At 38.8% G+C, this 16,464-nt stretch overlaps 1 protein-coding gene across 2 annotated transcripts in view; it reads right to left on the reverse strand.

Annotated features, from left to right (window-relative positions):
* The window catches only part of large1 (LARGE xylosyl- and glucuronyltransferase 1), a 163,857-nt gene that overhangs the window by 72,084 nt on the left and 75,309 nt on the right, over nt 1-16,464 (reverse strand). For both annotated transcript variants that reach the window (XM_051688702.1, XM_051688701.1), the window contains exon 11: nt 12,719-12,882. In XM_051688702.1, coding sequence (XP_051544662.1) covers nt 12,719-12,882 — 164 coding nt within the window. The remainder of the gene's footprint in view (nt 1-12,718; nt 12,883-16,464) is intronic.

Below are 16,464 nucleotides of genomic sequence, written 5' to 3' on the forward strand. Positions count from 1 at the left end.
TGGAATAAATGCTCATAATTTATAATTCCATTCCATAATAAAGTGTATGATCTCTACGCTAATATTATTTCATTTGCTTCCTTGTCTATAGCTCAGGATCCTCATCACGAGGTTCCCAGAACCTGCCAGGTCGAGCTTCGGGTCCAGCCTTGTGTTCCCCTCCCAACACAGATTCCTGTACCAACCAGAAAGGCTGGTGACCACTGCCTGACTTTGTATCTTGAAAAAGTAGGAAAATTAACTACTGCCGACTACCAGCTAGACAGCAACCGACACTTCACTGACCACTGCCTGCATCAGTTCTGTCTCTTAAGATGGAGTTTACAGAAAATTAATTACCGTCATCTACCAGCCAGACAACAAGGAACACTTCAGTGGCCGCATCATATTTGTTTGAATTATACTTAATTTTAATGTAATTATTATCATTACAGTTTAAATACCATCTTACTGTCATATGGAAAAAATAGATCACTTTATTTATTCAGTGAATACATGACTTGTATTATACTATATACAGTATAATAATATTGGCAAATGTCTATTTATTGTAAAGCCAGAGGACATTGGGGTCCCCCAGCTGAATACGTTTATTTCTTAGAGATGTCCCAATACTGGTATCGGAATCGAGTCCGATACCACGCTTATGTATTTGTTCTCGTACTTGTTAAAATGCTCCATCTGATGTAAGAATGTCATTACGCAAACATTCAATGCACAAATTAAAACACGCTATGTGCTTCTGTGATTATTAAACTACAAAGGCTGTGATTTAATAATATACATAAATATATTAGTGCTGTCATTCAATTAACATTTTTAAATTGCAGATTTTGAAAGTGCTGAAATTTGACACTATATATACTTCTTTCCTGTCAAAAGGCACTTATTTCCATCTTAACAAAGAAAACAAGTTAACTCAAGTCATTTTTATTTGTTTAGCACTTTTCACAACACACATCATTTCAAAGCAGCTTTACAGAAAATTATGCTTTAACAGAACAAGGTGTAATATAGTAATGTCTTCGAGTCATAATAGTGAGGTTTAATAAAAAAATTTAAAAAACGATTGTAAATTGCGCCTTAAAATAAATAATAGAAAATAATTATTTCTATTTAGACCCCCAGTGAGCAAGCTTAAGGTGACTGTGGCAAGGAACACAAAACTCCATACGATGTTGGTTAATGGAGAAAAATAACCTTGGGGGAATCTAGGCTCACTGTGGGGGCCAGTTCTCCTCTGGCTAAACAGCATGAATATAATGCCAATATTAGTTATTTATGTGTAGTACGAGTCAAGATTTAAAATTAGTAAACTAAGTAAGTGTTAGGGGCCAATGTTTAAACAAAAATATTTTGAAATAACTGTAAGATTAATGTTTAAATTAAATTAATTTGCATTCTTATTTAACTGCAGAAGTGCAAACAGATGCACTGTCCTTTGTTATTTGGCTGATGAAGGCTGCAATTAATTTATTATCTACTGTATGTTTTCCATTTTAAGAGTGTAGTCCATCCTTTGACCAAGGTGATGCAGGCAGAGGTCAGTAAGGACCGCACTGCAGTTCATCCGTAAGCTTGTGGCAGATTAATTTCCGGTGGAGTCAATCTTAAATCTAAGTTTCAGGCAGTGCCCATGTCTGACGGTTGGTGCTGGCATCAGTTCATCGTCTGTAAAGTCCATCGTAGTAGACTGAAGATATATCTGGCTGGCACAAGCTGCAGTTAGTCGGCATCACTCAGCAACACGTAGCAGTGGGAGTCGGACATCAGGCAGGACCGGAGTCGGACATCAGGCAGGACCAGAGTCGGACAAGAGGCAGGACCAGAGTCGGACATCAGGCAGGACCAGAGCTGGATCTTGGCAGGATCTGGTAACCTCAGGATATGTATTCCGAGGTTAAGACAGGGAAACAAATAGAATAATATTAGCATAGATGCCATTCACTTTAAAACAGGATTATGGAATATGAAAAGTGTTTCCGGTTCCAGCAGACCTAACTAATGCAGCATAACTATGAGTTGATAGATAAATTAGGTGTATGCCTGGCTGAAAAGATGAGTATTTAGTCTAGACTTAAACTGAGAGAGTGTGCCTCAGTCCCGAACCATCTTTGTAAGACTATTCCGTAGTTTAAGAGTCAAATAGGAAAAACCTCCTTTTGTGGATTTTGATATTCTAGGTATTACTAACAGGCCAGAATTTAGCGATTTTAATGAACGTGATGGAATAAAGCATGATAGAAGGTCACTGTGGAGCTAGACCATTCAAAGCTTTGTAAGTTGTTAAAAGTATTTTAAAATGAATACAAAATTTAACAGGTAGCCAATGTAGCGATGCTAAGATTGGGCTGATATGTTCATTTTTCTTGGTAGTACTCAGCACTCTAGCTGCTGCATTTTGATCTAACTGAAGTTTATTTATGGAACCTGCAGGACATCCTCCCAGTAATCCATTACAATAATCTAGCCTTGAGGTCATGAATGCATGAATTCGTTTTTCAGCATTAGAAACAGAAAGCATGTGTCGTAACTTAGCAATATTTCTGAGATGGAAGAATGCTGTTCTACAAACAATGGAAATGTGGTTTTCAAAGGACTGATTACAATATACAACACAGATCAAATACAACACCTAAGTTCTTTGCTGTAGAAGATGACGTGACAGTACATCCATCGAGAGACAAATTACAGTTTAGCGTCTTATTTTTAGAAGTTTTTGATCCAATAATTAGTGCCTCTGTTTGTCTGAATTGAGTAGAAGGAAATTTCTAGCCATCCAATCTTTGATATCATTGATAACACTCTGCTAACTTGGAGAATTGTGAAATTTTGTCGGGTTTTGAGGAAATATAAAGTATCGTCGGCATAACAGTTAAAACTAATATATGCTTAACCTGGGAGATATTATCAGGAACTGTGAAATAAGGAGAAAAGGAGAGGCCCTAAAACTGATCCCTGTGGCACTCCATACTTAACTTTAGGGGTGACACTATCAAGAGTGCTAGAGAAGACTGTATCTATATTTTCAAGTTCTTCAAAAAAAAAATTGGTTTACTTTGTATCTGACACAAATCTAGAAGGTTATTAGTGAAGCTATCTTTTGTGGTCGAAAGAATAGTTCTACCCAATCAATAACGCAGCATAGATTGAGTGACCTTTGCTAAATGCAGCGTACAAGAGACGAGGAAATGATCTGAGATGTCATCGTTCTGTGGCAGAATTGATATATTATCAACATCAATTCTATATTAGAATTAAATCAAGCATATGATTATGGCGATGTGTTCATCCTGTCACATTTTGTCTGACCCCAACAGAGTTGAGAATATCGATAAATGCTAATCCCAGTGTATAATTATTATTATTTTTTGTATCTATGTAAATGTTGAAGTCGCCAAAGATTAAAGCTCTATCCACAGTAACTACTAGATCTGACAGAAAATCAGCAAATTCTCTAAGGACATCATGGCCCTGGTGGTCTATATACTGTAGCAAGAACAAAAGATGTCATTATTTATATCTGACGATGTCACATAAAGCATTATCAGTTCAAAATAATTGAACTTATATCCTGACCTCTTAGTTACACCAAAAACATCACTGTCAACACCCCCTCCTCAACCACTGTTTAGAACAATAACCTTGGGTAGTAGACTCATTTAAACTATTATATTCATCCGGTTTAAAACAGGTTTCAGTCAAACAGAGCAAATCTAAATTATGATCTGTAATAATTTCATTTACAATTAGTGCTTTGGATGAAAGCGATCTAATGTTTATAGCCCTACATTTATATGATGTTTATCTTAAAAAAAATTTTTTTCCTAGTTTGATTTCAAAAACGTTTTTTCTAAATGACTTTATGATGAGGTTTTTGTGTTTGGTAGTTCAGGGAAAAGACACAGTCTCTATATGATATCTATGTGATACAGTCTCTATGTGTTGTGGTTTATGTGACCTGTGTGACATCTCAAGGCAGCTAGCAGACATTCAGATTAGCCAGTTTGTCTGCTTCCTGACATGGGCCCCAGTTAGTCAATCAATATTACTATTAAGACAATGAGCCAGATTACTAGAGAGGAGAACAGCACCTTCCCAGAAGGGATGGAGTCTGTCTCTCTTTAGCAGGTCAGGTCTACCCCAAAAACTTGTCCAATTGTCTATAAATCCTATGCTATTTTGCAGACACCACTCAGACATCCAGCCATTCAGAAACACTAATATACCATAAACCTCGTCACCATGACGAGCAGGGAGGGGACCAGAGCATATTACCGTGTCTGTCATAGTTTTTGAAAGTTGCCACACCTCTTCAAAATTATCTTTAGTGATCTCCGATGTCTGGCTTCGCCAGTCGTTTGTGCCGACATGAATAACAATCTTAGAAAATCTACGTTTGGCATTAGCCAGCACTTGTAAATTTGATTTGATGTCAGATGCTCTGGCTCCCGAAATGCATTATACTATGGTGGATGGAGTCTCTATTTCCATGTTCCTTACAATAAAAACACCTATAATCAGGCCTGACTAATTCCTTACATTTATCACATGTAAATCCCTCACTGCTGATGGATGAAGCTATCATAAACATGTGGCATGCAGTGCAAGTAGCAATATCGTGTGTTGATGCCATGTCTTACCACATTTGTTTGTTGTTGTGGTGCTTCTTGGGCAGCGTGGGTTTGATATCGATGTGAATCCCTCTTGATTAGCGGTGCTTTGAGATTGATGCAATAATCCGTGTAATACAGAGGAGAAAAGCAGTTCAACCCTTTCCAGCTGGAGCGTTCACATTTGGGAACAATTATTCCCATGGTTCCTGTCTCAATATCTTCGCCGTCCAATCACCGATTTTATTTCTAAAAACTGCCAGATACTCATGACAGCATAAGCTAAAAGCACATATGATTGGTTAAGGGGTTACTGGGCGAGAATAATAAATGTATCGTCATCCGCATCATCCTCCATTTGCCTGAGCGGAGCCAGAGAGGATATTCCGGGAGATTACCTCCAGTGTTGGACTTACAGCTTCAAATTTAAAACTGAGGCGATCTTTCGAGGTAAGACAAGTTATTTAACATGTGTTGTCAATATTGTATATTGAAAGTCAAAACGTTTTAGTTATGAAGCATTTATTTGTAGGAGTAACGCTAGTTATTTCTGGAAAAAATTACATGACCGTTGGCGTTCATCGGACAGGCAGCTAGCCTCTATTTTTAAGCAAATTTCTGTGAAACTTGCAAAATAAACATTAGCTAGCAATACTATGCACGTTTTTAGCTAAATATCAATAACTTTTTTGGCCAGTTTTGTTGCTTGTGAAAAATCCACCTGAAGTAATGTGAGGCAGAGAGCAGACGTTGTTCAGACCTGCCTGGAAACTGGCCTGCTAGTTAGATAAGTTATCTAGCTTGTTGATTTTCCCATGTAATAACAAAAATGGTAAATATCTTTCTATAATTTAGCAGATAGCCTTACCAATCCATCACACAGACATGATTTTAGATTGTGTGTAGCTTTCTGTTCACAAGGAAAATGTGAGGACTGTCTGCAGTTGGACATTCTGGTTAGTCTGCAAGCCTTTGGTGACTATTCAGTGTATGGATTTGTGAAGAACACACTGCTAGCTACCAATTGTGTACTTTTTTCTGTTGTAGAGATGGAGAGACTATGGCTCCCTGCTTTTGAGGGCATGAGCACACAGGAGGAAGATCTGCTGGACCAGGAACTACTGCAGGAAGACCCAGACCACCAGGAGATGGAGGATGAGATGGAACCTGATCCCCAGCCAAGACCATCAGCTGGTTATGTATGAATGTGTATGTATTGTTTGTTTCCATTTCTCATATGACTGATACGCACAGTAACACTAACACTGTTACTCTTATAATTTTGAGTACAGCTAGCCATTCTCGCACAGGTCCCAAGTCAGCTAGAAAGCGTAAACGCTTCCCTGACTCTGTTTCTTATCCCTCGTACTATGACATCGATTCACAGGCACCAAAACCTCTTCCATTTAAGCCTAGCTGTCCATTCGGTATTGACTTAGGTAGCGTGCGTCAGGCTGTGTGGTCAACCTCCAATATGATGTTGTGAGAAATTGACTTTTTCATGCTGTTTTTTACTCAGGCTGTAGTTGCTGAAATATGCAGCTTTACAAACCGTCAGGGGTGGGAGCTCATCCTAAACTTTATGTTTATGTCATGTGACCGCTACAAGGCTCTTTTAGCAGCTCTACATGTTGTAGACCCTACCACAGAGGATAATCAGGATCGCCTTAGGAAGTTGCATTATCTTATGGACCACCTCAAACAAAAATACCAGCAGCTCTTTCAGCCTAACCAAAACCTCGCAATAGATGAACGTATGGTCAAGTCTAAAGCTCGGTCAGGATTTAAACAATACATGAAGGGCAAGCCTACTCGGTGGGGTTTTAAATTTTGGATAATTGCAACATTAGACTCGGGGTATACTCTCGACTTTAATGTTTACACAGGTAGTCATGATGGGTGTGTCACTGACTTGGCCACCAAAGTAGTTGAATCGTTACTGCAGCCATTCAAAGACCAGGGCCACAGTGTTTGGTTTGACAACTTTTACACGTCCACAGCTCTTATGGTTGTTAGAAATGGGAACTAATGCCTGTGGGACATGCAAGGTGAATTGTAAACTGTTTCCTGCAGAATTTAAAGACATTAAAAGATGGGAACGCAAGACAGCTCGTGGGGATATGAGGTGGTGTAGGATTGAGGGGAATATACTTGTAATTCAGTGGAAGGACACACGTGCAGTTACATGCCTCTCCAATTTCCACAATGCGAATGGCTCAACCGAAATTACTAGGTTTGTAAAAAATTATGGTGACTGGACAAAAGATGTAGCCCTCCAGCCTACTGTCATCAGCGATTATAACAAAAACATGGGCAGTGTTGATAGGTCAGACCAAATGTTAAAAACTTACGGCATCCTACAAAAAACTCAAAAGTGGTGGAAGACTCTTTTTTTTCCACTTCATAGACATTGCCGTCGTCAATAGTTTTATATTGTTTAAGGAATGGCAACACATTCATGCGGCACCAGAGGATGAGTGTAGACCGGTGAACTTAACCCAGATAGATTTCAGAGAAAACCTGGCTCGTCAGCTGGGAGGTATCGATATTCACGCAAGTTTCCCTTTGCATACACTTTGCATACAAGCAAAGTAGCTTGTTGCACACCGGAATGTAATGGCAAAAGACTTTGCTTGGTTCGTGACAGGAACTGTTTTCAGACTTGGCAATTAGCTGAGTGTGACCAGTTTCACGAAGAGGCCTAGGTTGGGCTGTGTTTACTGGTGTTGTTGTCCTCCCCCTCCCGTCTTTTCTCCCTCTCTTCTCTCCACAGGTATTGCAGTTGTTGAATATTTATGAATTTATATATATTCTGTTCCTGCGCTCTTTATTAAAAATGTATTTACTGTAGATAGTTCGAAAGTTTGATTTTGTATGTTTTGCTGTGTAATTCGTGTGTAATTCTAATGTTCAAATTAAATAAAGTGTGTGTTTTATTGAACACACAAAATGTATATTTCAGTGTTTGTGTCCTTCAATTTCAGATGCAATCTCAATTTATTATTACAGGTGCTCAAAAGGAGTATTTGAGGAGTGGTCATGTGAACTGCATCTTAACATTCTAAATGTTTGTTTTATTCCGTTAATAGAATGGTCATAACTTTTAAACAATAGATTATATTTCTAATTTGTCTGCTATTCTACATTGCCCACAAAATTATGTATATTTCATACACTCTAAGTTTCCCTCTAGCTTGTAATTAAAATGGTTGAAAATGCAGTTGTCTGATGAAGTATGTGTGAAATCTGATTGATAAAGGATGATTAGCCTTAAATAATCATACATATACTTATATCATTTTGAAAGCCCTAGTTCTTCTCTTCAATATGGTATATACAGTTCAGGTGTGTGATGTTATATGAATATGAATGTAATATGAAAATTGATATGAATATCATATTCTGGAATTTTGGGCTCAGGCTTAAAGGCAATAAAAATAGAAAGCGGATGCATGCGGAAAAATGCACGCAGCTGAATCGCGATAAGAGAATAATGCAGAATGATGCACGCTGAAAAATAGCAGAGATTAAAGATTAAATGCTGAAAACAGAAAGATAAGCAATGCTAAAAAAGGCTAGCAGGATACAAACACTCGACTCGAGCTAGGCAATATTATAAACAATATTTAACAATATAATGCTAATTTAACATTTTCCAAACAAAGCTTCGACAGTACAAAGATAGAATTGCACTTAAATAGCAACAATTCAAGTAACATTATACATTTCCCAAAGTCTAAGTGGAAGTTTGACTAATTGAAAGAACTAGTCCCTACATAGGTTGCATATTCATTGCAATGCACATTAAATCTCTTAAACTCAAATCCTCCACAACATTAATGTGCCAGTAGACTGTGGCTATCCACTTTGTAACAGCAATCGTGAAGCTGCGTTCATGATTTGCGTCAGGGCGGCAACACCAGCGGCACTTCGAAATCCATATGAAGAGCATTTGCAAACAAAAATGTCTCATTCTGCATTTTGGATATAGTTAAGATTTGACATGCTTCAGTGGTAATTAAAATACGCCTTACACTGGTGGAAAAATACTTGATTTCTATCACAAGTCCCATCTGGGCTTGTTTTGTACATCAAATAGCATTACGAGCTCCTTTTTTGACGCTGATAACGTAATGTGTTTCATCAGAAAGTGCATAGAGGATGTTGTACCGACCAAAACAATACGGATCTACCCTAACCAGAAACCATGGGTTAATAGCAATGTTCGCGCGGCACTTAATGCGCAGACCTCCGCTTTTAATTCTGGGAACGCGGAGGAGCATAAACAAGCCAGTTATGCCCTCCGCAAAACTATCAGAGCAGCCAAACGCTAGTACAGGGACAATATTAAAGGACAGTTCAACACCACCGACTCTAGAAGCATGTGGCAGGGAATTAATATCATCACGGACTTCAAAGGGAATAAAAACTCCGCCGTGAACACCGCTGCCTCTCTCCCGGATGAGCTAAATATTTTTATGCTCGTTTCGAGGGAAATAACACCCCCCTCGTGGAGAGAGCTCTCGCTGCCGAAGCTACAGAGGTTAGTTCACTCTCCGTCTCTGTAGCGGATGTAACCAGATCCTTCCGATGGGTGAATATCCGTAAAGCCGCGGGCCCAGACGGCATTCCGGGCTGCGTCATCAGAGTGTGCGCGAACCTACTGACTGGTGCTTTTACGGACATTTTCAACCTTTCCCTCTCTTTGTCTGTAGTCCCCACATGCTTTAAAACGTCCACCATTGTGCCTGTACTAAAGCAGTCCAAAATCACTTGCTTAAATAACTGGCGTCCAGTTGCTATGACCCCCATCATCAGCAAATGCTTTGAGAGACTAATCAGAGATTATATCTGCTCTGTGCTGCCTGCCTCACTGGACTCACTGCAGTTTGCATACTGCAACAATCGCTCCACTGATGATGCCATTGCATCTACACTACACACTGCTCTCTCCCACCTGGAAAAAAGGAACACATATGTGAGAATGCTGTTTGTAGACTACAGCTCAGCATTCAACACCATAGTGCCCTCCAAGCTTGATGAGAAACTCTGGGCTCTGGGCTTAAACAGCTCACTGTGCAGCTGGATCCTGGACTTCCTGTCAAGCAGACGCCAGATGGTTAGAATGGACAGCAATATCTCCTCATCACTGACCCTCAACACTGGAGCCCCGCAGGGCTGTGTTCTCAGTATTCCTGTATTCACTGTACACACATGACTGTGTGGCAACACATAGCTCCAATGCCATCATTAAGTTTGCTGATGATACAACGGTGGTAAGTCTGATCACTGACAATGATGAAACAGCCTACAGAGAGGAGTTGCACACTCTGACACGCTGGTGTCAGGAGCACAACCTCTCCCTCAATGTCAGCAAGACCAAGGAACTTGTGGTGGACTTCAGGAGAAAAGACAGAGAACACAGCCCCATCATCATCAATGGAGCACCGGTGGAGAGAGTCAGCAGCTTCAAGTTCCTGGGTGTCCACATCACTGAGGAGCTCACATGGTCCATCCACACTGAGGACATTGTGAAGAAGGCTCACCAGCGCCTCTTCTTCCTGAGACGGCTGAGGAAGTTTGGAATGAACCACCACATCCTCACAGTTCTACACCAGCACTGCATCACTGCATCACTGCCAGGTATGGCAACAGCACTGCCCTCAACCGCAAAGCCCTGCAAAGGGTGGTGCAAACTGCCAGACACATCATCGGAGGTGAGCTTCCCTCCCTCCAGGACAAATATACCAGGTGGTGTGTGAAAAAAGCTCGGAGGATCATCAGAGACTCCAGCCACCCGAGCCATGGGCTGCTCTCACTGCTACCATCAGGCAGGCGGTATCGCAGCATCAGGACCCGCACCAGCCGACTCCATGACAGCTTCTTCCCCCAAGCAATCAGACTTTTGAACTCTTGATCTCTCACGATCAAAATACATCAGCACTGCACTTTATTCATCTTACATTGGACTGTCATAATTATATTCTTTCTTAACAACACACTGGCAACTGACTATCAACTGACAGCCTGAATGTCAATACATCACAATGCAACCAACTGTATATTTTATATATACTATTTTTATTGTATACTGTGTATTCTATATTGTGTGTATGTGTATTCTATATTGTGTGTATTGTATACTGTGCATTGTATATTATTATTTGTATATTGTGTTGTGTGTAATTATGTGTATATTAGATATGTAAATTGTGTTGTGTAAATCTGATGTTTATTGTAAATTGGTATATGTCTCATCACTGTCATGACTGCTATGTTGCTCGGAACTGCACCCAAGACTTTCACCCACTGTTGCACTTGTGTATATGGTTGAGTGACAATAAAGGGATTTTATTTTATGCTAAACTTGTAGGCTCCCCTTGGTAGAAGTGCTCTGGTGTGTGTGTGTTGTGAAGTGTGCGTCAGTGTAATGACTCCGGGCAGACACATTACAAAGGTTCCGCTCTTCAAACTAGTGTTTATGCTGGCGTATCACGATTAAGAAAAATTAATGCGTTAAACTTTTTTAATTAATCGCATGCATTAACGTGTTAATTCTGACAGCTCTAAAATATATAGTTTGCATGTGCTGCTCACAAAGTGTGGAGCTGGTGTTGTTACTCATACCTTTTAGATCTCCTTGGCTCATACACAGAAATCACATCATGAGTATTGCGTGCCTTGTTTGTAGCAGAAGGCAGCGAGCAAAGCGGTAATTCACTTTGTAGTGTGAAGCGCATACAGACTGCATATTTAATGAACTGAATAGCAGCCTTTTGCAGTTTAATAATCACATTTGGTCACGAAGTGACCTGCATTTCCGGAAATGAGAAGCTACCGTCAAAAACACATAGAATCGGAAAGGGCTTCAAAATAAAAGCTTCCGCCAAAATAAAAGCTCAATTTAAATGGAAAAAAGTACGACAGAAATATATCACAACTGTATAGTTATGTGATATTCACTGTAATACTACTACTACTACTACTAATAATAATAGTAATAATAAATCAATAGTAATTGTATTATCTTTAAGCAATGTCACATCTGTGATGCTTTGCAGCACTTTATTTGACAAAAATAACTCAAATTTTGTATTTTGGATTGTGCTGTGAGGTTCTGTATAAAAGCACTTATTTGAAAAAAAAGAATACAATATATAGACAATTAATTGCCCTATATTCATTTGATTACATTTTTAATGAATTCATTCATTTAAACACCACTTTGATGATAAAATTGAAATGAATTGTTGATATGGAATTCAGAAAAAAATAAAACAAAAACAGGTATTGGTATCAGTGAGTACCGAAAAGGAACTATCGGTACTCGTTCTCAAAAAAATGGTATCCAGACATACCTAATTTTTCACTCCACTGACTAACATCTCATGGAGTTTTTTTTCTTGCCACAGTCACCTTAGGCTTGCTCACTAGAGGCTTTTGCACCTTTAAGACTTTAAGTCATGATTTCTATAAAGCTGTTCACTGAGGGCAGTAAGACATTAATGACCTTCTGTAACAAAGTTCAATGGAAAGGAGGAGGTAAGAACCGGCTTGACAATATAAATAATAGTTTAATAATAAACTTAAACAAAAAGACACCAACATAAACACATGTAGGGCAGCTGCCCGAAACACTCTCTCGAACTGCCGCCTCCGGCCACCTTTATCCCTCTCGAGGGCTTGATTAGCCTGATTAGGGGCCGGGTGTGCAGCATCATGACCTGGCCCCGCCCTCCTCCCTGCCACAAACTGCTTTGAAACTATGTATATTGTGAAAAGTGTTACACAAATAAAGATTACTTGACTTGATCTCCCATTTAGCATGGCATATGAAAACTTTGAAAATAAATAAATAAAGGCATCATTGGCGGTAAAACAGATAAATATGAATGGAGATTTACATGGAGACATTAAAATACTGCATCATCCAATAAATCATTTTAAATCTTCATTTCTTTCTCAATTTCTAATTCCTTAGTTCATCTTGCTGATTAAAGCAGTCTGTATTCTTAGAATATGTGCCAGTGATGTGCTTTTTGCAATGTCTGTGTCTTTGATCAAATGCAACAGCTAAGAATGTACATGTGTTTATGTTTTCTCACCTGTCCATGGAGAGCTGCGCCACCAGTGTCACGTCAGTGTTATCTGCGGTTGGTTCATACTCATAGTGCAGGAAATATACGTGTGTGCGGTGCACTGTGAAACGCTCCCGCCGAAACTCATAACATGGGTCATCTTCATCTAACTCAGACAGGGTCTTCTGGAGCTGCAGGAATATTAGACATGCATCCATGATACCTCAGGTTATTCTATTATGTTGTATAAATAAAGCACTGCTGGTAAATAAATCACTTCATACATGTATAGAGCATGGTCTGGTTCTGGAAGTAAAAATTCCATTAATTTTTTCCATAGACTAATTGATTTTCAACAATAACTTATAAACCTTTAAAGACAAACCTACCTTGAACTCTGAGGTTGTTCATCAATGGTATATGCTTCAGTTAAAGCCATCTGTCTGTGTTATTTTAACTTCATTGTTTAAAAATTGTATTTGATAGCAGAATTCATGGCAAACAACTACATTACCCATGGTCCAGCAGAAAAAGCTTCGCCAATCAGAGAACTGCAACCAACCAAGCCCACGAAACTAACCTCAGAGCGACCACCAACTCCCATGATGCAGTGTGAAAGATGTAATCGAGTCGGTGTCTCTCCACCCTTAAACTATTTATATTTGTACATATCAGAATATTTTTCAATAAACATAAAATATATTGATTCTATACTTAAAATCAACTACCTAAAATCAATAGTTTTATATATTCCCATAGTTTTTTATTCAATGACATAATTTGTAATGCTTCAAGGGATTGTAGTCCATGCCCTCATGAGAGACGTTAAGTACACAGTCTTGTACCTTTGTCTTTTTGTCTGATTTTCAAATACGTTTTTGCCTCAAAACAAAGTTGGTGATGTTGTAATTTACCTCGGAACTGGTTGGTTTGGCTCACGGCTTACAACTCTTTTATGAAGAATTTTATGAAATGTTTCTATGGGAAACACTTCTGGAACCCAGGCAGCTGAAAAAGTGGGTGGGCACTCTTGCGCTCTATTCAAGCTTCCATTCCTTCAAAGCACTGGCGTGCACAGAAGGGAGGCAGCAGATGCCCCTTTCGTTCACAGATCTAAAGATGCACTTCTGGGTAATCCAGAAAAAGGGGAGACATTTTAATAATACAAATAAAATAATTAGATAAAACACAATAAAAATCTCTACATAATCTCAAAATAACAGTAATAATTCGTCATTATGAGATTTCTTTGTAAATCGTGGAAACATTAAAGAAAATTTGGCAGATGTGCCTTTAACAGTGAGCATTACAGCAGAACGGGGGCAGCTTCCAATCGCAAGTGATCCTCCCTATGCCCTACTCACTCCGAACTACCAAGCCCTTGAAGGGGCTACTCTGAAGGGAACATGGCATTACTGTATAAATGTTCCATTTGCTAACAATCTTGTAGAAGGGCCCTTCGAGAAAATATTAATTTACTCATTTTTGTTTGGAACGAGCTTTCGAGTTGTGTCCCCTTCCTGCAGCAGTGTCCTTCAAGGGAGCATAAATACAGGTTGGGATACGCCCCTGAACATTAAAGTGGCGTGGCCTCAGGCAAGTAACAGGTCAGATAAAAAGTCCACTCTATGTATTGTATTGTAGGTTCATCAAAAGAATAACACTTGGTTGCAACTGCTATTCCGTCATTGCACACTTGCAGCGTAGACAGCTTTATTCATTATAATGGAAGAGGTTGCGACACTTTCAGCATACATAGAAATTCAATACGTCTTTCACAGAATACTGTCATAAACCAAAGGAGCTGTCTGATTTTGCCCAAGCCAGTTTGTTTTTTGTTGAAACTAATAAGCCATTAAACTAATCACTTTCAAAAAATTACCATAGTATTACCATTTTTTGGACATGTAGGCTACTATTGCAACCATTCAGAACCATGCACTATAAAACAATTAGTGTGAGTTTACAGTAAATTCCTGGCTACTAATTGCATGACTTTCACATTATATCTTACAGTAGTATTTCTACAATTTATTAAAATTAAAAGACAACTGTATACTGTAACTTCACAGTGAACAGGACCAAGAATTTACTAAAATGTAGCAGTGCTGTGTTGTGGATTCGCAATGACCATCTGTATTTTTTTTATATACAGTGTTTGTTAATGGTCACCATCATTGAGTTTTGTATGCTGAGTGTTGATATCTTGCATTCCTGATTGACAACTCATGATAAAAAGTAAATGAGCGATAAAACCGACCATATTATAGTCAAGCTTTGCAAACATTCCTTCCTCATAGTTCATTTAAAATGATGCTATTTGTTTACTTTGAAAATGCATCATATAGCGTAGACCAGTGGTTCTCAACTGGTTTTGCGTCGGGACCCAGATTTTACATTGGAAATCAAGTGACGACCCACCACAGTAAAAACGTTACTTGTATTTAATGTACCCTGGGTTGCATTTCCTTTTATCTTGCATAGTTTTGTTCTTAGTTTTCAAGTATAAGGCCATGCATCAAGTGACATTGTTTTTATTGTGAAACATTTTAAACTTTAACTACAACTGCCACTGTTGACATAAATAAGAGGTCTAATAGATTCTAACGATAGATGAATTCATATGAAACTATAACATGTTGTCAAAATGTAACAATGACTTTTACTCATGTAAAATCATGAAACAATTTTGTAGGTGAAGGTGATGATGTGTAATGAAAAAATTAGCGCATAGCACAGGGTTGCTCTTTTCCTCAGTGATGTTTGGCATGTTGGGTCTGCCTACTGTTTGAGAGGTTTGACTTGACTTCCTCCGTAACACTTTAAACTAGAAAAGTCTCGCTAGAAAACATCAGTTTTGAGGTCTGCACGCCACAGTGTCAAGGGAGGCCCGGTTGTTGCGTGTGCACCAGAGATCAGAGCAGATCATTAGCCCGAGCTGGTTCCCTTACACTCACTAGTGATGGGAAGATCGTATCATTTTACTGACTTGAATCTTTGAGTCTCGTTCAGCAAAATGAACGAATCTTTATTCAAGTCATTTTGTTCATTTCCTTTGTTTGAGCAGAATTAAATTAAAATGTTACATTTTCAATAGCCAAATCCCCCCCAACACATCTACTTACGCAAACTTTGATTATAGTCCCAATAAGTACAGATTGATAATGCAGCCAAGGACAAATTATGAGAAACAGAAATGATTAGTTCACCTCTGGAATCTTCTTGTCAGAGTCGTTCATTCTTTTGTCACGTGACAGCCATACGTGACAAAAGAACGAACGACTCGGACCAGAGGTGAACTAATCATTTCTGTTTCCTGTACAGCGCCTATGCGGTTTTCACGTAACAAACGAACGGAGGCTGCACAATGCACATGCATGGCCAACACAAAATGAACGAATCACTCTCTGAGACTACTCGTTCTTCTGAGTCATATAAAAGATTAATTCAAAATGAACGAATCATTCATGAATGACCCATCACTAACACTAACTATGTTTCCATCCAAGGATTTTTTGCGAAAAACATTTTAGCGCATCAAAATAAAGCTGATGGAAATGCATATTATAGCTAAAATTTCACAAATGTCGACATAATATTTTTCCGTTTAACTCTAGCACATAAACTCTATGTCGATACTTCAAATATCGCGAAAAACTGGTTTGGAAACACTTTTTGTTGAGAAAATTGCCATTAACGCAAAAATATAGTGTCACATGACAGAATTTGCCCCAATCTTTAGCCTGTGTTAATCATGACGACAGTATACATCC

Source organism: Myxocyprinus asiaticus, chromosome 45 (assembly GCF_019703515.2).
Source record: "Myxocyprinus asiaticus isolate MX2 ecotype Aquarium Trade chromosome 45, UBuf_Myxa_2, whole genome shotgun sequence".
NCBI classification, from domain to species: domain Eukaryota; kingdom Metazoa; phylum Chordata; class Actinopteri; order Cypriniformes; family Catostomidae; genus Myxocyprinus; species Myxocyprinus asiaticus.